At 38.1% G+C, this 22,117-nt stretch overlaps 1 protein-coding gene across 1 annotated transcript in view; it reads left to right on the top strand.

Annotated features, from left to right (window-relative positions):
* Window positions 1-22,117, top strand: part of TTC6 (tetratricopeptide repeat domain 6) — a 97,019-nt gene that overhangs the window by 18,974 nt on the left and 55,928 nt on the right. The window contains exons 7-12 of the mRNA XM_088146734.1: window positions 1,920-2,105; window positions 5,417-5,559; window positions 7,864-8,073; window positions 19,756-19,915; window positions 20,557-20,661; window positions 21,624-21,722. Coding sequence (XP_088002860.1) covers window positions 1,920-2,105; window positions 5,417-5,559; window positions 7,864-8,073; window positions 19,756-19,915; window positions 20,557-20,661; window positions 21,624-21,722 — 903 coding nt within the window. The remainder of the gene's footprint in view (window positions 1-1,919; window positions 2,106-5,416; window positions 5,560-7,863; window positions 8,074-19,755; window positions 19,916-20,556; window positions 20,662-21,623; window positions 21,723-22,117) is intronic.

Raw genomic sequence — 22,117 nt, 5'->3', positions numbered from 1 at the left:
CGCAATGCATATTACTCAGAAATACATCCACTGTGTTCAGTAGATCTTAATCTTCTGTAGGTTTGTTATATGATTTTAGTGATCTAGGTGAAGGTATGCTGATGATTTTGCATGGATTTTTTTTTCTTTTTTCCTGAAACCTTGTTCCTTGAGACAAGACACAGGAAATTCATACTAGCCTAAAACTGAAGGAAGGAAAGAAGTTAAGGCAACCAGGACGGTGTCACTCTTGGAATAGAGTAAAGAAATATGGGGCTTGCCCTGGCACTTCAGTAGCTTTCAAATTAAGAGATGAGATGCGTCTTCAAACATGGGTTGGGCAAACTAAAGACATTATTGCTTGGAGACAGCAGACATTTTATGAAAAAAGTGTCTCTAGGCATGTGTAGAGTGCTTTGTCCTTTATACTGAGGAACAGTGGCTGACTCTTCCCTACACAGAATGAATTAAAAACATGGATGAATCACTTTCACATGTTTCTGCCCTTGTATTTTTAGAAATTGTCCATTGCTTCATCTCTCAATTCAGTAGATGTGTCACAGCTGTGGAATACTGGGCCAAAGTAGATATGCCATCATTCATATTGCTTGCACTTGCATGCCTTTTTAGAGTGTGTATGAGCTCCACAACATGAGGGCTTTTAAGATTTGGTCCCTGTTGAAGATCTAGTGTAAACCAGAACTCCCATCTACTACTATTGTAGTAATGCCATTGCCTACATGTTAGCAGCTGTCTCAAATAAATTGTTCATAGTTTTTCCCAATCCCCACAAAATATTCTCTCCCACTATGTAATTCTCCATACAGACTCTCTTTAATTGACCCAAAGTATGACCCAGAACAAACTGCACTAAGGGAAGGCCTTCTTCAAGATGGGCTTGGCTCCTGGTGATTTCATGGATGTGTTAATATATTTTTCTGGACAACAGTATGGGAGTGGTTTGTCCTTGTATTTTTCCCAATGTTTTTCTTGACTCCCCAGTCTAGCCTACAGAGTGGGATTTCCTGTTGTTTCTCATCCTAACCAGGTCTACCCTACTTAGCTTTCTGAGATTAGCCAAAGCTGCCTAGGTGTTGCAGGGTCCAAATTACAATATTTGAAGTTAAAACATCACTAGTAAACAGTATTTATTTCTGCAAAAGAATTCTCTTTGAGTTTTTGTTAAACTTTCCTTTCTTTAACCACTCATAATTTCACAAATTAAAGTATTATTTAAGAAAAAAACAAGTAGGGGGAAAACAGAATTATGGAAGAGAGTGAACCCTATTTAGGAACTCTAATGTTATTCCTTTGATTTGGGTGCATAAGATTTCTAGTAGAGGAGACAACTTCATTTGAATTTATAAATACCTAGGAGATGATGAGCAGGAGATTGAACAAGATCCAGGAATTGGAAAGTAGCAGATAATAAAAATGCACACTTAAGTAGGAAATAAAAGGTCTCAAAATGGGGATTAAAAATGGTTTTTAGAAAGTGACTGCAATGCACGTGCCTATCTAGAGGACTGATGGGTGTGGTGACATTAATAACCAAGCAATAAAGGCATCTATGATGGCATGATTTAGCTGCTCAATAGATAAAGAGCCAGCAGTTGGAATGAACACTGATTGGAATTATATTTATGATTACCATCAAGCTATGATTACCTTATTACTGACTGCGATGGTTGTATTTCAGATGATAGCTAGGACCATGTCTATGTTTTCCCAATGCAAGCTATATTAGTATCATAATCTAACTTTTGAAAAGAATTGATCTGAATGCCTAAGCTGTTATTCCCAATTTTAAAGCAGATCTTTATAGTTGTTATGAATTGTCTCCATTGTAGAGTTACATTTGGGTTATTAAAATATTTAGCTCAATTAGAAACAGGGTTTGTATAACTCAGAGGAATAAAAGTAATAACATGCTCCCTCAGGTTCCAGAAGTAGCGACTGATACATCTACAGAAGAATCAGATTATGTCTTTAAAACATTTTCACAAGAGCGACGAAGCATACAAGAAAGTGAAGATTATTCATCTACAGAGGCTGAACAGTTGCAGAAGTCAGTTGCTGAAGAGCCAAACCATTTGGTGCATGTCACTACTGAAGAAAAATTAGAAGTAAGAGAAATCATTTTTATATTTCTATGATCTGGCAAACATTGACTACTGCAAACATTTGCCAATCATCAAGTTTTTGTTACCACTGAAGAGCTGAAAAAGGTGGAGTATGCTGGAAGAAAAGATCCAGTGAGTTCTTAAACATGTGGATGTCTATTTGTTTATATGATAACATCTTTTAAAATATATTTGTATTATATATATTTTATATAATACAAAGACTGAAGGGAGGATAAAGGTTGGAAGAGACAGTGAAATTTCAGTAGACAGATTATTAAAATGAGATGGGAATTAAAATACAAACACCCCCAAGATGCTGGCATAGGATGGAGCATATAAAAAATGATATTGGATAGATGAGGAATAGCAGTTAGGAGCAAACATTGCTTTACATCACCTTGAAATGATAACATGTATGATTGATTCCAAATCTGTTGATAGAGCTAACAGAATTTCTTCCACAAGATCGGACTCATAAAATCTATGTCCCATTTCTTAATAGGAGGAAACTTTCAGTCTTTACTGTGTTTCCTAAGGAGCAGCAGTTTCTGCTCCAGAATTTCTAGATTAATTACCAGACCGTCTTCCTATCTTCTCTCTGTCACATATAGCTTCAGAGAAATGGAGGTCTTCTCAGTAGAAAAGAGGTTCCAGGAATACTCCTCACTCCAGGCCAGGCAGTTGCTCCTCACATTCTCTCTTTGGAAAATGGAAGAACTGCTAGAATGGTAGATGGATCTGCAAGGGGCATAGTTGGAGTCTGTGGGATTCCAAAGCATTAACATTCAGCTTCCCTCCTATGGATTATTGAAGGCACTGCTTGGTCCACACATTAGTGCCTTACTCCCAATATGACACTGAGGACCAAGAATGATGCTGGAAGTCTGAGTGAGCATCCAAGTATGTCCCTGAGTAAAGGGGAAAGCAGTCTGTCCATGGAGAATCCTGGTGCATGGCAAATGTTGTTGGTGCTTACTAGCAGTACGTGAAATGCTTTCCTTTTCCTACGGACCTGCCTCTCTCAGAAGGCAAGAGAACTTGACCTTCTCATATCTGGGAATGCAGTTGCCAAAGGGATTTATGGATTTCCTAGGAAAACTATGAAGCAAAGTAGCAGGCATGGCAAATATGCAATTCGCAAGGCATGAAGGAAAAAAGGGTGCTTCCTTCAGTGGAAGGAGATTGAGCCCTCTTGAGAGGGAATTCAGGAGTTTTAAAGGTAAAAGGGCAAGAATTAAGGTACCCATAGTACCCCGTAAACCCCTCTCCCCCATGCAGAAAAAGAAGGGCTGCAAACAAGATGTTAGCAAGCTAAATGCAGCTTAGGAAGACTCCATAGTGGTTTCTTTTTAATTTCACTTTCCTGTTTCTCTTAGAAGAAATGATCTCTTATCCCATAATTGTTAAGTTTATTCAGGAACCTTTAGTGAAGGACTTAGTAAAAAAATTTTTGGAATATCAAATAGATAATTTCTACCTGATTACATGCTACTGTTGAAATTCTAAATAGCTCTTAAAAGCTGGCAAGGTAGGACATGTTTGCTGAATTCAAGATGATTCTTCCTGATTGATCAGTGTGAGTCAGGAAGGTGATACGGTTGTAAAAAGGCAAAAGCAATTTTAGGCCACATCAACAGAAGTGTCCATTTTATACTGCAGTGATCAGACCCAGTCTCAAGTCCTCTGTCCAGTTCTGGGCTTCTCACTTAGAAGGATTCAGAGAAAGTCAGATTCAGAGTTTCTGAGAGTGATCAAGAGACTGGAAATGAAGTCCTGAAATTAAAGGAATTAGACATGTTTAACTCTGAGAAGAGAAGACTGAGGGGCATTATAATAGCCCTTTTTAAGAGCTGAAAGGATGTCACACAGAAGATTGAGACATTCCTCTTTAACCCCCTAGAGAAGATGGCATGAAATCATGGATTTAAGTTACCGGAAGGCAGATTCCAGTTGAATTTAGGAAATTAGTTATTTTTATTTTAAAAATTTATAAGGCTGCCCAACTCTTCAACTACTCTGGGCATGTACAATAATAACAATCACAATACAATTAAAAAACCCAAATCCCAGAAAAAAGCAATCATTAAAGATAATCAAACATCAAGACCCACCACTCACTCAGCCCAGGGCCTGGGGAAAGCCATGTTTTCAGAGCTTGAACATGTGCAAAGTAGGGACCATACAGGGGGATGGTGTTCCAAAGGACAGGCACTGCAACAGAGAAGCATGTTACAGACTCCGTCTATGAAAGAATGTCAACTGGCATGGCCCAGGAAGAGAGCATCTGCCGTTGCCCCACCCTATAGAACACTCCCCCCAGAGGTGAGGTGGGCCCCCACTCTCCCAGCCTTCCAGAAAGGGGTGAAGACCTGGCTCTGCCAACTCGCATGGGGTATGAGGAGGGGTAACCAACCCTGGGGGTGGCTGGCACCCTGAAGATGCTCCCGTGGGTTAATAACCTTTATTTACCATCGGTGCCTTGGAAGACATTATTTATTTATAAGCATTGTTTTATTGTATTTTAATCAGTATTTATTCTTGTTTTATTGTAAACTGCCCAAAGTTGCTCTCTCAGTGAGATGGGTGATGCCTAAATTTGAAATATAAGTAAGTAGGTAAGTAAATAAATAAATAAAATGGTTCCTAGGTCCCATCAGGTGACACTGGTTGATGGATGGGACCTGGATGGGGCCTGGAGCATGCCAAGACTGCCTGATTATACAGGTCAGACAGAAGACACGGAAGACCAGCAGTCCTTTAGATAAACTTTTCCTGATATTAAGAACAGTTCAGTAGTAGAACTACTTGCCTACAGAGGTGATCATTTTCTCTTCACTAAATGTCTTCAGGCAGAGGGCAGATGCTCTAATTTGGTTCCTTTTCACAAAGCAGGATGTTGGAATCAATAGCCTCAATGGACCTTCCAACTCTATGATTCTATGAATGCTTGATGTTCTCTCTGTTTAATTATTCCTAGTGAATATAGCTTTCCAATATTTACCAAAGGAGAAATTCCATTAATTTACCAAGGGGAAATATTAAACTTTAGCTTCTGTATGTCTGTGATTAAGTTGAAGCAGGGAAGCTTAGTCTGGAAACAATTTGAAATCCACACACACACACACACACACACACACACACACATACACATCCGTCTGTCCGTCTGTCTGTCTGTCTGTCTATCTTCTATCTATTTCTGGTCTACAATAAAGCAAACCCAACAATCCAAGATGAAAATATTCAGAAATTATTTTAATCAAGGTTTTGATCATATTCTTGAGCAGCTTGACTTTATTGTTGTCTTCATATAGGACTTTCTATCTTCAGACATGGACTTGATGATACAAGGAAGAGCATTTCCAAAGGCTAGACCTGTTGAAATTCAGAAAAGTATAGAAGACCCTCATTATCAACAACCGGTGTCTCTTCTTTCTACATGGACTACAAAGATCAAGTGGGCTTAACATTTCTTTATGTAGTACTACTGATTAATAATAATACTTTACATTTAAATTAGCTTTAGAGTGATTAAAATCACTCATACATATGCAGCTCTTGTAATTTGTACAAAAACATATGATTGATTATATCTCCACAATGGTGTTTTAAGAGAATAAGGATTTGACTAAGGCCACCTAATGTGTTCACAATACAGCTGGCAGAAATGTTAGCTGATACACAACACAAGTCTCTTGGAAATAAGTTCTTTTTTAATATAAGGAATGCATCTTACTAAATGTGGTTTGGTATTAAGCTGACATGATTTGCCTGGTCCTGAGCTTTTCATTTACTTTTACACTCCACTCTTTTGGCACAATAATATCTTATTGTGGAATATCCTGAGTTACTGCTTCAGTATTTTATTGATGCAGAAAAAAAGCTTTCATAATTAGCTTTTGTTGTGCTTCAAGCTCTGAAAGGTTTCTTGGACACGGAAGAGAGCCTTTTTATGGCAGGTCTGAAGTTTGTAAATGGATATGACTTTCAGTTAAGTAACGGAGAGTAGACTCACAGAAAAAGAATGCCAAAGTTTATGAAACAGTCAAATAGGCATTTAGGTGACCCTGTGCATGCCATTGCTTATCTGCATTGCTTTAAATTCATTTGGTTGGCAAGATTATATATTAAAACAAATAATGACAGCAGACAATGAGTATTTTAGTTCAATAAAAAGTCACTGTCAAATTATCAGCAGTGCAGAAAAAGCATGGTTTTGTGAAAAAAAGACCTATTGAGTGAGGTAAATGTAGGCCACACACATAGTATTGTTTTTCTTGTCTCTTCTTTCAAAGGATGATAAATAGACTGCTTAAGGAGAGTATGTGCTGTAAAAACACACACCTTTACCTATAATGTGCTCTAAATATTTTAGTTTTTGCTATAAATAAATTACCTTTGTCTAATAAATTAATTCACTTTCGGAGATCAAGTGAAGGGATGCTGAAACTTTAATTACTTAGATACATGTAAAACAATTAACAAATTGTGCTGGACAACTTTTCAGTTGATGATAACGTTTATTCAATTCACTTGGTTTATATCTGGATATATATTTGGAAAAATACAGAGTAGTTACTTCTCAGGTTTAGGAGAAGACATAAAGATTAGAATCCAGAAAAAAGTAGAAATGCATGTGATGAAAGTAAAGCTGGTTTTATTGTGATTCATACACTTAGTTCCATAGTTCATCATTTCAAAGTGATTTGCTCTGAATATTTTCTCAAGAACAGTTATCCATTATTTAGCAATCTTTATCTTCTTTCACTACACACATTCATTACAGTTTCATTGAAACATATTAGGAGGTTTTCAGACTTGTCATAACAAACCAAAATGTGATTGTTCGATAGAATAAGAAAACTAGTAATCTGTGTTCCTGAAAGATGCCAGTTTCTGTTCTATGTTGTTATGACAAGGATTTTTATAGTCCTGAGGCTTATATTGTGTAGGTTATATATGTAAATATATATGTGTACACACACTTTTTATAAATAAAATGTTTGTTTTACTCTTTAAAATTGCATGGATGTGACCCAAGAGATGCTTATTTCATTAAACAATGAAGCAGTTATTTATGAAAAGGGTAACAAGGCCCGTCCATCCATATGTTGGGTGTATGTAGGAACAGGCATTGACCTAATATAATAAAGTAATAAAATTAAGAACAAATCAGTTTAATTCAAGGAATTTGACTTTCCTTTCAGATGATCTAATAATATTTTTAAAAATATGGTTAAAACTTTCTAATGAGCATTTTTATTTTGTGAAATATTTGCTGATGTTGGCCACACTAAATAACACTGGTTAATTGACTAACTTTATATCTAGGTAATCTGTTGAAGTTAGTACAATGTGAATTATTTTTACAGACCTTTGTGACTTCCTTTTTATTAGGATTTTGTAATACATTTAATAAATTAATAATTACTTAATTTTCACTTGAACCAAGTCTAGACTGAAGTAAAGTGTGATGAATATATGGATAAGGCACTATAATGTATGCATATATCTCTGCAATATATTCTGCACTGGATTGATTGTTAACCTAATGGCACTGTTGGGGACTTGTGGGTATATAATATATGATTGAAATATGGTTCTGGTTGTTGTACAGAAAGTTCCTCTTCTAATGAATAGTGCAATTATGGCTGCTATCCTATGCATATTTAACTTGAGTAAGATAGTGTTGTTGAAGAGTTGCTTTATAGTCAGTATATACTTGCATAAAAGGCTGATGTAATCTTTATTTTCTCCCCAGAGATGTGGATTACCCACTTATTCATCTTCTATGTACCACTTGTCCTGGATTTGTATTGCCCACTGATCTGCAGCTTGTTTCTAGAGTACATCATACCATAGACAAACATGGTCAAAATATTTCATTACCACCAATTAATTTTGACTGCCACAATTCTGAAGAGCTGTTTCCAGCAACTGCTGCTCTTGAGGAACACATTTACAGAGAAAGGTACTAACATCTAGTACATTGTGAAATGCTTATGCTTATCAGAATATTATAATACAGAAATATAATAATAGTAATTTTTCCTATAGGATGGATATTTTTATGCAACCACTACATGTTCAGTTGTATCCTGGTATTTCAGGGTGATGATATCAGAAATGACCAAACTCTCATTAATTTCAATTGCATAACAAAATACACAATTTGTACAGTAAGATGACCCTGTGAAGTAATATGTGGAAATGTCTGTCTGCCTGCCTGCCTATCTATTTATCTGTTTTTCCCATATCAAAAATGTTATCTTGAAATTTTGTCTAGCAATTGATTAAACAACAAACAAAATATAATGTTTAAAACAGTTTAAAACATTTAACTCTGCTCCTTGCCCCTCTACCCCCACACACTTGGGTGAAGTTACAGTTTTAGTTGATGCCTTAAACATGCCACAGTTGGAGTTTCCAGAATACCAAGGGTGAGAGCATTCCAAAAGGTGGATGGCACCATCAAGAAATCAGCTTCCATGTAACTACCAGACAAATCTGCAGGGAGTCCACATGACACATCCAAAGATTTTAGTAATCAATAGGAAAGGCATTCCACCAAATAATCTGTTCCCAAGTTGTTTGGGACTTTTTTTACTTGCATTTGATTTCCCCAGTTTTCCTTATTTCCCTTCCTTTTCCTGTCGACAATACAGGTAGTCCTTGAGTTACAACCATTTGTTCAGTGACCGTTCAAAGTTATGTTGGTGCTGAGCAAAGGGATTTACAACTGGTCCTCGAAGTTCTGGCCATTGCAGCACCCCCACAGTCACGTGAACAATATTCAGGTGCCTGGCAACCAGCTTGCACTTACGACCAGTTGCAGTGTCCCATGGTCACATGATCGCCATTTGCGACCTTCCCTGCCAGCTTCCCCCAAGCAAAGTCAATAGGAAGCTGGCAAGGAAGGTCGCAAGTTGCTGGGGTAGGTCTCCCCTCCCCTTTCTTTGCTAACACATATCCCATGCCTTCTTTCCTTGACCTCCCTGCGATTGCATGCATCCCACGCCCTCATTCCCCAGCCTTTCTGAGCTTGCACCACACCGAGCACCCCTTCCCGACTCATGCATGGCCTGCACCAGGCCTGCACGGGCCTTCTCCACCCCCCTGTGGCACCCCCGCACTCCTCACCTGAGGCTCCCTCTGCTTCCAGTTTAACTACCTGCACATCTTGGGTTATGATGACAACTGGCACTGCCTAGATTGCCGTTGCTAAGCAATGCGGTCATGTGACATCACACTTTATGACAGCATCACTTAACGACAGCAGTCCCGGTCTGAATTGCAGCTGTAATTCGAGGACTACCTATAGTGAAGCTGGGTTAGCATCTAGTATATTTGCTTGAGGATCATTGTTAGATATGCTTAACCAGGCTCTTTACTGAATGTCCCTACTGAATGTCTTGACTCATTCAACCTCCATTCCAGTTCAGAATCAGTGTCTTGCAATTTAGATGTTTTAACTGAGTGCCATAAAAATACTGATTATATCTACACTTTTTGAATAGCATATACTAGATTAGATAACAATTAGGAATAGTGTTTCAACCCACCAATCCCTCATTCAGTCTACTGTTTCAGTTCAGAATTAGTCTCTCCCAATTTAGATGTTTTAACTGGATGCCATAAATATACCAATTATATCTACACTTTTTGTTTAGCATATATAAACTAGATTAGATAACAATTAGGAATGACGTAGTCTGGTGAAGAGTTATAAGCATTTTGCTTACATTTTCAGGTATGAGAAATTGAAACTGATCCCATACAACTGGACCAGACAGAGTATACAGCTTGCTGCATCCTGTTCTAACAGCAGCATTCAAGTTAACATAGATGGATGATTTTATCCTCAAAGTGTCTTATTAAATTGCCATAGCAGGCATCTGGGGGCTGTTTCATAAAATGTACTTAGGTATCTGAAAACAGTTTTACCCATCTGGGAAATCTCTGCTAAATAACATTTTGAGGATGCAACAGAATTGTCTCCTGGCCAAGTCCATTACTTGGGGCTCCTTTGGAAATCAGGGAGAATAATCATTGCATTTCATCATTTCATAACTCAGTTAGGATCTTTACAGGATTATCAGCTCAGACTTTTGGAAAGGATGCTTTTGGGATTTCAGTATCTGATGAAACATGCCCCTCCCCCTGCATCTATCTACAGTATCTATCCTCCCTCCCTCCCTCCCTCCCTCCCTCTCATTCTCTCTCTCTGGCTTAAGATACAGGTTGATAATCTTTTTAGTTGATGAATGTCCTCCTCCCCCCAATTTTTAAAAAATGGCAGAAATCTACTGGGATTTTGGGAATATGGGTGGGCCATGACTGCTCCTTTAGGGAGCAATAAACATCCTGCTGCCTGTTGACACAAGTTGCTGATCTGTAGCTTTCTGGAGTGCCGTTTTATTCCCAAGCATAGAGGGTAGCAGTGTGAGAGAGTTTTCTAAATGGTGGCATTGCTCTGGAATGTTTTCTCATGGGCAAGCCTTCATGGCATCTATATTGGTATATTTCAGTGCTAGATCAATATTTTTTTTTATTCTCCAGGAATTTTGAATTATTTTAAATCAAGGTGGGTTCATGGGCATCCACAAGAGAGGGCAAGGGAACATTGCTTCCACGTGGATCAGCTAGAATCCCAGATTTCCAACTTCCATAAAAAAGGAGTTTCTATCCTTTTTAGAAGCTAAGATAAGGAAAAATAAATATAGTAAATATTTTTCTGATTTTGTAACAATCCTTTGCCTGCTTTTCAGTGTTTTGAGCTAATGAATGAACAGTCTAATAATGTGTGACACACAAACAGTCTGAAGAAATGAGTATTGCCTTATGCAAAATAATTCAGAAATCCAAATTTTGGTACAGCTCTGTCTGGGGCAGTTCGTTGTTGTTTCCATGCAAATAGTATTATGAGCTTGGAGTTTGGAGTTTTTAATATTTAAAATTCAGATCTTTTAAATAAAAGGAACTTTTAAACACCAGCATTTATGTATCTACAATAGAAACAGTAATCCAGCTGATATATACAGCTAAAGCCTGTTGTTTTAGGCATTCTGCAAAAAGTAGGATGGAGACTGAAACTAAGTTATGCTAGTCCTGCTATTGTCATGATCTCCTGCTTTTCTTAAAGGGAATCATAGGATATTTTGGTATTGAGGTGTGATGTTGACTATTATAATGATGCAGTTTACCAAGAACTGGGCAGATTTGTAGTATGTTTGTACAGTGTTAAATAAGACTGCAAGTTCTTCTTAATCTTAGGGTAGCAGGCTTATAAGTGTCCATTACAACCACAATGATGAGGAAAAATGTGACAAGATGTGCACTGAGATGTCATGATTCAAACCCTTGCTTCTGTACATGCATCTTGATGTCAGAGGTATGTAGTTAGGTCACAGGTTTTGGATCATGGTGTTACAATGCACATTTATTACTTGCCTTCCCCCCCACCCTGCCCCCCAAATACTTGAGTATTCCTGAGAAATTCCTGAGAATCTTGTGTGTTACTTGCAGAGCAGAGGCTGAGGTGATGGCAAACTAGAGCACATGGCATTACACAATTGAAATAAGTTAGGAAAGAATATATTTATCAGGTTTATATCCTGTCTTTTTCTCCAAAAATGTGGTCTAGATATCTAGCAATTTTTTGATCTGCTTTTTGAGTGACCAGAAACAGCTGTCTCATCAGGTTTAAACATTCAATTATTTTCCTTTATCCAGTCCATGATATAAAACATTCTTTTAAGATTTGAATAGCTTCTTTGTATTTCAACTCTTTAGAAATGTAAACAATAGAAAGAAATAATTGGGAATCCCAAGTTTAACCAATGAAAAAAAGGACAGATTTTTATGTCACTTCTCAAGGTCAGGCTGTTCTGTTTTGGTAGATTGCTGCCCATGCTTCACCACCAGAAGAACCACAGGAATTGGTAGTGCAGAAATGAACTGAAAGTAACAGAATGAAATTTAACACAGAGGAATGCAAATTTTGTAGGAAACAAAAAATTAGATGTAGAGATACAACATGAGAGATATCTGACTTGATAATGATATTTGTGAAAAAGATCTTGGGAAAAAAATTGATTGCAAACTCAATCAGTTAGCAGGCTGACTCATTTTTTGCAGATGTTTCTTCAAAAAAGGGAAATCCAATTTTAGACTGCATCAGCAGAAATCTAGTTTCCAAATCATTGAAAATAATAGTTCTAGCTGACTGTGTTTTGGTCAGACCCCATCTTAAGTACTATATACAATTTTGAGCACCAAAAATTATTCAGAGGTTCAAGGAAAGGGAGTGAGGCTGATAAGAGAACTAAAACCAAAGTCCTTTAAAGAAAAATGGAAGGAGCTGGGCATTTTTAATCTTGAGAAGAGAAAATAGAGGGGAGAATATGATAGCTCTTTTCAAATACTGAAAGAATATCAGACAGAAAAAGGTCAAAACTTGTTCCCTATTGTTCCAGAGGGTTGGACATACAGGTAATCCTTGCTTAACAATCACAATTAGGAGCAGCAACTCCCATCGCTAAGTGATGCAGTCATTAAGCAAGACATCATGTGATTGTGATGGGCTTATGTCCTTACTTCTGCCACGGTTGTTAAGCAAATCACCTGCAGTTGTGAAGTGAGATACCACATGACTGTGACTTGCGATTTTACTGCGGGCTTCTCCATTGACTCTGCTTGTCGGAAGCTGGCTGTGAAGCATGCAAATAGTGATCACATGACTCTGGGATGCTGTGATGGTGGTAAACACCTGCTGGTTGCAAAGCACCTGAATGTTACTGCCGGGACACTGAGATGATCATAAGTGTGAGGACTGGTTGTAAAGTTACTTTTTCAGTGCCATGGTAACTTTGAACAGTCACTAAATGGGGCAGACATTAAGCAAGGACTACCTGTAGAATAAATTGTAGGAAGACAGATTCATAATGAATGTTAAAATAAAACTTCCTAATAGTGGAATCAATTACTCAGAGAAGCGGTGAGCTGCCTTCACTGAATGTGTTCCAATGGAGGCCACAGTAGATTTGTCTAGAATGGTTTCATCTGGATCCTGCACTAATCTGGAGGTAGACTCAATAACCTAAAATGGCCCTTTCCAGCTCTATTATTCTATATTGTTTCAACACCCCTTATTAGCAGTGCAGTTTGTTGGTTTATTTATTATTATACTGGGATTATATGCAAGATATTGAATGCATGGAATGTATAAAGCTTGGATAAGGTTCCTCTCATCCTAAGTGTGACCCGCTAACTAATATTTTTTATGTGAAATATGCTTTTGCATCTTCTTTGTTATGTTAATTGCAGTTATTAGTAAAGTATAATACTAGGGATAAATGTTGATTGAGGTAAAATTCTTCTCAGGGCTACAGAAGTGACCTATTCTGAATTGGGTATGACCATCTTGTGTAATAGTTCTATTTTACCCTACTAATAAAAAGATTATTTTTTTTTTTTTAATTACAGAAATAGGGAGTGTTTCCTCACCCTTTTTCTAGAGACAGAGCTAATGAATTACCAGTAGAGGTCACTGTTGTAGTATCCAAATGAGATGAGAATAATATATGCATACCTAGGAAGTCACCATACTATTCCCTTTCAGGATAAATGTTATATAAAGGTCAGGAAAGGAATGAGAAGTAGTGAGCAAAAGAAATTAAATGTAGGCTATAAGAGAAAAATAAATCTAATTAAATCTATTTTACATAACCCCATATGATACTTTTCTATTCTTGCAAACCATCACCCCTCCTACTACTGTATGTCTGTACAATACTTCTTCATACGGTGCTTTTCTGTTTGAGGGACTCATTGACTCCATCCAACCATGACTTTTTCAGGCTTTCCGTTGCCCTCAAGCCATTTACTCTGTTTGTTCTACAATTAAGTCCTCATATGACCACACAACCTCAACATGCTTCTTTTGCTCTGATCATTCACATTTGTATTTAGTCTCTTCATTCTGCATGTATTTATTTTTGATCTTATCTTACCTTTTTTTTACCACACACACTTCCTAAATATCCAACATGCTTTACATTTCTCTTGATGTACAAAACTTTTACTTTCATATAACAAAGTAGGTATGTTGTTTGCACTTTTGTTTTCACTTTTGACTTTTTTAGACAAACATATTAGTTACTATCTTTCTATCTTTCCTACCACATCTTAAGGTTTCTCCATTCATTTCCCTATTTTTGTTAAAAAAAATTCTGAAATAACACAAATTAATTTACTAGCTCTAGTATTTTGCCATTAAGTTGTAAAATGCAACCATTTATTCCATTTTTCTTGTCACATACAACAACCTTGGTCTGATATATTAATTTTTGTGTCCCTGCTCCTTGTTTCATTAAATAAAGATAGCTGCAGATCTTCAGGGTTCTCAGCCAACATTCTCTCCATACAAAAGTATACACACATTCACATTACACAACTCTCATATCACCACAATTTACCCATAAATTGTCTGACCAGTGCCTTGGTAGCAGCTCTTCCTCCTGCTCCTCAAAGCCATTCCCTCTGCTCTCTACATAAATACATTAAACAGCCGAGATGACATCATACAGGTAGTCTTCGAGTTATAATGGTAATTGGGACCAGAATTTCTGTCACTAAGCAATGTGGTCACAAAGCGTACCTTAGCATCACGTAACTGTGTTGCTTAGTGATGCCAATCTCTGCAATCCCCATTGCTGACGTTAAGCAAGGATTGTGAGTCATTAAGTGAGGACCTCCTCACAACTTCCTTCTAGCTAACAACCAAAGTCAGTGGGGAAGCCAGCAGGAAATTGCAAGTCTCAGGAGGCTTGTAAGCAGACTTGCAGGTGGGTAAGTGGCTGCTGCTGGGTGGAGAGGGAGTGAGGGTGTGCAAGTGGCTAGGGAGGGTGCATGACTAGTTGGGGAACTGCAGTGTGAGTGCAGCGAGGCTCAGGGAGGGTGCGTGGATGACGGGGAGGCACAGTGCAAGTGTAGCAGGGCTTGGGGTGGCTGTTGCTGGGTGGGAGGGGATGTACAAGTGGCTGGGTGAGAGGAGAGGCACAAGCTCAGTGAGTCTCAGGGAGGGTCCATGGGTGGTGAGGTGGTGTGGCACAAGCACAGTGGAGCTTGGGGTGACTTCTGCTGGGTGGGAGAAATACGCAAATGGCTGGGGAGACATTGCACAAGTGCAGCAAAGCTTGGGGAGGGTGTGCGAGGAGGAGGCATGACATGAAGCTTGGGGTGGCTGGGGAGGGTGCATGAGTGGCTAGGGAGGTGTGGCACGAGCACAGCAAGGCTTGGGGAGGGTGCGTGGGTGGTGGGGAGGTGCAGCGTGAGAGCAGTGGGGCTTGGGGTGGCTGCTGCTAGGTGGGGGAGGGTCTGAGAGGGTGTGCAAGTGGTCAGGGAGGCATGGTGTGAACTCAGTGAGGCTTGGGGAGGGTGCATGAGGGTGCACAAGTGGCCAGGGAGAGTGTGTGGGTTGTTGGCGAGTTGCAGCATGAGCACAGAGGGACTGGGGCAGGGTGCACAGGAGGGGGAGACTTACCAGAGCAACTTGTGACCTTGCCTCTGGCTTCCCTATTGATTTTGCTTGTGGGAAGCCGGCAGGGAAGGTTGCAAATTGCAATCATGTGTCTGTGGGATGCTGCAACTGTTGTAAGTGCAAGCTGGTTGCCAAGTGCCCAGATCATGATCAAGTGATAGCGGGGGTGGTGGGATGGCCAGAACTTCGAGGTCCGATCGTAACCACCACTTGTTCAGTGCTGTCGTAACTTCGAACAGTTGTTGAACGAGTGATGATTAACTGAGGACTACTTGCACTTCCATTTGTTATTTCCTGCTCAGTGTTGAATCATTAACTAAGCATTCCATTTATTTTCATGCATATACTGCCCTATTTCATTCAGGAACTAACCTTCAATTCCATATTTGTGCAGCATTCGACAATTTAATCCTGTTCACACTATCATACACTTTCCCTAAATGAAAAGTGTACAGTTTCACACTGACATACAAAAGATAAAAACCTGATCTGCACAGCCCTTGCCCAGCATGAAGCTATACTGCACTTCTCAGATGTCACCTTTCACATCCTTTCATTCAGAATTCTGCTAAACATCTTCCCATACACTGTATATAAAGCTAATAAAATTAGCATACTGATAATATTGGGCCCCTAACTGACAGCTGAACTCACCCAGTGGTTTCATGTAGAAGTTAAACAAAAAGGGTGAGAGCATAAGCAGAGGCATCCCACAAATGATGGGCTGCAGGCATGACCCCTCCCCATTGTTGACACTGAATGGAACCAACCCTGGAGAAAGGAGCTCTGGAATATGGGGTCTCTCACTCTCAAACCCCACAGCCAGTCCAGAAGGATACTGTGACCAACAGTACCAAAAGCTGCTGAGAGATCAGGAACTGGACGATAGACACACCACCAAAGTTCCACCAAAGGTCATTAACAAGCCCAATCAATGCTGTCTCCAGACTGTATCCTGGCCGAACTGAGTCCAAATAATCTGCTTCATCCAGGATCCTCTGCAACTGCTGTCTGACCACCTTCTCAACCTTCTGAATAGAGACTGGGCAATAGTTGTCCAGGACTGCTGGATCCAGCGGCAGTTTCTTGAGGAGGGGGTGCCACATCATCTCATTCAAGGCTAATGGAACTCTTATCTCCATGATGTTGCCTTGAATGTGGACCTTTTCTTGTGTTCAGTCAGACTTGTTCTTAATCTTCCTCCAGCTGTCTCTTCTGTTGTAAACCTGTTTTAAAGACATCTTGTCCAATGCTGTATGCTGGTTTCCATAATGTAAGGGAGATGCAATTGTTATTTAGAATTTGTTCCCTTCCCTTCCCTTCTTTAACTAAGAAAGCTGGAATGATAATTTCTTTGGGCTTTAGGGAACATGGCAGGTATCCTACATCTTCCTTTTACATTGAGAAAAAATGACTTAGAGCAGTTCTTTGCAAAACATGCTGAGACATTTTATGAAGCAGCCACACAAGCCTGGGAAAAACTATGACTGATTTAGTGATTAAGAGAGATGCTTTGTATCAATTCCTGTGCATTGGAAAGCACTTCTTTGCATGGCTTTAATATAAGAAATGAATTTGGAGAAACTGAGTGAAGGAAAGGGAGACCACAATGCAATTTGTCCCTACAGTATCAAATAATATTGTAACAATGGCAGGATTGAAAAAGATTACAACTGGAATCAAAGTAGGCTGAAACACTAACAGTTTGAGAGATGTAGATGACAACAGTACATTAACCAGAAATGAAGAAGACTTAGAAGATGTATTTTATGAAAATAAAAATTGAAAAAAAAATTAAAAATCTGAGTTAATGTTAAATATTAAGGCAATGTTGGCTAGCATACTTAGTGGTCTTAACAGCAGATGGTGAAAAAGTGAAGGTGCTACATCATTTTGTTTTCTTGGATGGAGGAACACAGGGACAAACCTTTGCAAACTGAGGAAGAATAAGGATATCTCTTTCCAGTGGTAACTGGTAACAACTGTAAAAGCTGGATATTGAAAAAGGATGAGAGAAAAAAGCCTTTGAATTATCACAGACTACAAGAAGAACTGATCAATACTGAGCCAAACAAAAACTGTCCCCTTGAAGTGATGATCAACAAGCAGAAACTCACATGCTTCGGGCATGTACGATGAGCAGATGATGGACTAGAAAGAACTATTTTGTTTGGCATGGTTCAGGAAAAGTAGAAGAAGAGGAAGGCAGTGGATAAGATGGATGGACAGATACAAAGAGATTACAGCCCTGTTGTTGGAAGAACTGTGGATTATTGTCAGAAATAGGTTGAGGCTCCATTTGTCCTTGTGGTTACCAGGAGCTGAGTTTGCATTTATAACACCTAATGAACAAATTGCACATTTTTTAGAGCAAAGTGCTGACCTCCATACTTTCTGTCCCAAATCTACAGCAGTCTTTTTGTATACTATCTCTGTTGGATAATTGCAGCTCTAGATGAATCTGTCTTAATAGTTTGCCTTTAGCATTCTAAATACCTTCTGGTGGGCAGTTACTTATTTCTCTGTCTGAAGGATATTGGTTGACAGTTACAAATACCTCCCATAAAGGCCAAGGGGATTCCTGGTCTCTGCATTACCAGCTGAAGATATAGTCAAATGGAAGGGGATTGGGAAGGAAGACAAGAAAAGCCAGCACAGACATATTGTAACAGTTGCTGAGATGATATTTAATATTAATAATTACTCCTCAGCTGGAGTTTTTCCTACCTCCAGTTTTTATATCCAGAAAATTATTCAGGGGGTTGTCCTTCTCCAGCATAATTCAGTATTCACATATTCTCTAATGCATATTTCAGTCAGGCAAACAGTAGTAGATTATAACAGCTCAATATAAAAAACGCAAAAGCTGAAACAAAAATGCACTGCCCAGTTGAGTGATCATGATAAGATATAGAAAATCAGTGACAGAGTGGAAGCGCAGCAGAAAGTATCGATGGCTGTAAGATATTATGGTACAAAAACAATATACCTTATTCAGGTTTAGACACAATAAGATTACTTGTGTAATATTATATCCAATATTCATACTTATTCATACTTACATTTATCCAACAAAGTGTATGTATTCATAAGGACTCAGTAAGGCAGTTTAAGACAGTTCCAGCTTTTATCTAGGAGAAATATTAATCATATGCCCTTTATTGCATCAAGAGAAAATCCAGGATTATATTCATATTTTATTTTGGGGGAGGGTTAAAACTAAACACAATAGCACTTTCTGCTGCCTGTTTTAGTAGCTTGTTGTATTCATAATATTAAGCCATAATATATCTTGTTTTTGACTTAGAATGATATACAAAGGCATTTCTGTGTGAACCAGGTCAATGTGTCTTGCTACAAGGATACACACAAACTTTTTGAAAATGGTGCTGGTGAAGCATGTAACTGGATGTTGTTTATTTCACCAGGACTGAGTTTGCCTTACAGTAAGAAGGATTTGCTTCCTTTGCAAAAATAATTAGAGAGATTCATTAATTCAAAGTATATCTGTGAGTGTATCTTAAAGCTCTAGCATTATTTAGTATGATTCCAACTGTGAGGTTAGAATTTTACTCTACAGTAGGCTGCTTAGCAGGCATGAATGAATTATGCAACTCTGCATGTTTTCAGTTAAAGCACTTAAAATGTGTGAGAGCTATAGGGGCTATAGTTCGATGATCTATGTGATATTTGACTCTCTTTTCCCATCTTTGTATTAAACTGTTCTAAAATTGTGGTACCTCCAGCTAAGATATTATCTGCTTGGATATATTCTTGAAATTGAGCTATACGTGCAAAAAGAATGAATTAATAATAAAGCTAGTTACTCTTTTAAAAAATCTTAAACTGCATGGTTACACTGTAGATGTGCCCTATATAGTACAGCTTGCCTGAAGTTCTGCCTATGCTGACACTAGATTCATGTCTCAGTGTTGCTGATTAGCAACATTTGCAAGAAAAGTTGTACAAATCTTCAGCTGTATCTGCTAATGTACATACTCTAATTTGGGGGCGGGTGTGTGTGCGGAGAAGATAGACCCTGAATGAATATTATATTTTCTGATGTGCATTATAGATAACCCAACAGCTTATGCAACATGTATTTTGTTTCAGGATTTATAATGAAGGACTTCCCATTTCTGTGGTATGCCAATGCAATCAGGAAGATGGAATTAAAGTTTTACCTCCAAGGTCACCAAGAAGTATGCCCGAGTGGCAAAGAATAGCTGAGTTCTATGTCGAAAAGCCTCAACTGAAATTGTTAGGAAAAAAGGTAGGGCTTCATTCATACTTGTAGTAATAACTTTTAAGGAATCTCATTTGTGAAGAGTAACTGAGATTGTTTTTCTTTAAATATAGCAAAAGCAAACATACAAAGTAGCTTGTAAAGATCTGAGAGTCCTACATTAAGATAGAAAGTATCACCAGATAGACTTCTATATTCCTTCTTTTCTATTAGTATTCTGGGATTAAGTTCATTTAAAAATAAGGGGTCCGTCTGATAAAAACTCTCTAAATGTACTTCTCTGTCTCATGGCAAACAATAGTATGTGGCTATTGCTACTTACCAGAAACATTCAGTTTTAAAGAAGTCAATGACTTATACTATAAAAATATAAGGATCTACTTTAACTTAAATCATATATTTGAAACATCAAACACAGCACTCTTTTGAAGGCTCAGACAACCTTGATCTCACACTAGAAGTTACCTGGTGGGCAGGTGATGCCAAAACTTTGGGTGGGACTTTTTTTTATGCCCTCCAGCAGTCTGTGGTAGCACTTTGGGCTACTTGAAGATAGCAATATATGTATAACCTACTATAAATCTACTGTTGATTTAAAAGCAATGTGCTTAGAATAAAAGCTTAATGACATATCGTACTAAATCAGTTTTCAAAACATTTTTTTGAAGGTGAAACTTCAGCCTGGATCTCTAAAAATGTTTTGGACTCCAGCTCCCCATAAATTTTCTGCTCCTCTTTCTGTTATGAAGGAAATCTTGTTTTCCAAGTATGAGGTAAACTTTGTGAACATATTTGAAGGTTACATGATATTTAGCACCACATTTATTTCTCCTAAATATGCAATTATGCAGATAGAGTTTTTTCTGTATTAGGATCTGTACTTAAAATGTAAATTACAGAAACATTAAATATTTACTTTAATTCAAGTAAGTATGATGTATTTTTCTGTAATAATGCAGAATTTATTACAAAGTTTCCTTTTAATAATTATATGTATCTTGCCATAATCATAGACATGTTTTCTATAGAACTATGTTCATAAATGACTGAAGGCAAAAGGAGAAGGGGACGGCAGAGGATGAGATGGTTAGATAGCATCACCGAAGCAATGAACATGAAATTAAGCAAACTGCGGGAGGCAGTGAAGGACAGGAAGGCCTGGCACGATATGGTTCATGGGGTCACGAAGAGTCGGACATGACTTAATGAGTGAATAACAACAAAATGTTCATAAATATTTTACTTTTAGGTTTTCAATATTTATATAGCTTAAAAATTAGTGGTGAGATCACCTTGGGAAGTACCGAGCTGTTTGTTTCCTTGTTTATTGTGAAGTGTGAAGCCAAAATGAGATTGCATACATTATTTTTCCAGCATCTGCAATTCTAGATTTCTTTATAGGCTATGAAAACAAAAACAAGAAACAAACCTTGGAGGGTTTGTTATAATCCATGGACTGTGGGATACTAATTTAACTACAATTAAATCCTTAAGCCAAGAATGAATGATCTTTCCAAATATAGTTTCCTGCCCTAAACCTAATGGTGGGTTCCCACTGACCTTTCCCTCCCTCATCACTCTCACCAAAACAATAACCGAACCCCCTATATTATGGCTGAAATTGGCAATTTAATTTTTTTCTTGAACCAAGTTTAGACTTTATAGAGTCTTGGTTTACTGTTTTAGCTGCCTACTAATTTTCATAGAAAAACATATTCTCTTTATTTTTTTCCAGAGCAATTTGGTTAATGGGGTTATTTATGAAGATTTTTCCATTGATCTTCGAGAGAAAGAAACGGGAGACTATGAAGATGACTTTGACAATTTGTTTTCTGTATGTATTATAGTAATAGGATTCATGGGAGGGTTTTTTTTTAATGTTTTAAAGGATCCCATCCAGCTTTTACAGCAACAAGTTTTGTGATGGTCACCAAAGCTAGCCACAAATGCCATTCACACAAGTGCAGGAAATTTCATCCTGGTGAAGGAATGGATTGGTGGAAGTACCTTCCCTGGGTCCACTGTAGAAACCAGGCCATGACCATTTAAGGGGTTTTCCTTTTCTGCACATAGAACAAATATGCAGTCTCTCTCTTTTGCTAGTACCCAACAGATTAGTAAAGTTGTCTCAGATCAGTAACTTTTATGAGTGTTTTATATTGAAATTAGAGGTGGGCATTAGTCATCAGTCTCTGTCTAACAGTTAACATTGTTTATACTGCTCTAGCA

Source organism: Python bivittatus, unplaced genomic scaffold, assembly GCF_059951505.1.
Source record: "Python bivittatus isolate LINGU-HERP-01145 unplaced genomic scaffold, Pbiv_v1 ctg000480_np1212, whole genome shotgun sequence".
NCBI classification, from domain to species: Eukaryota; Metazoa; Chordata; class Lepidosauria; order Squamata; family Pythonidae; genus Python; species Python bivittatus.
This window is presented reverse-complemented; position numbering and strand designations above follow the sequence as displayed.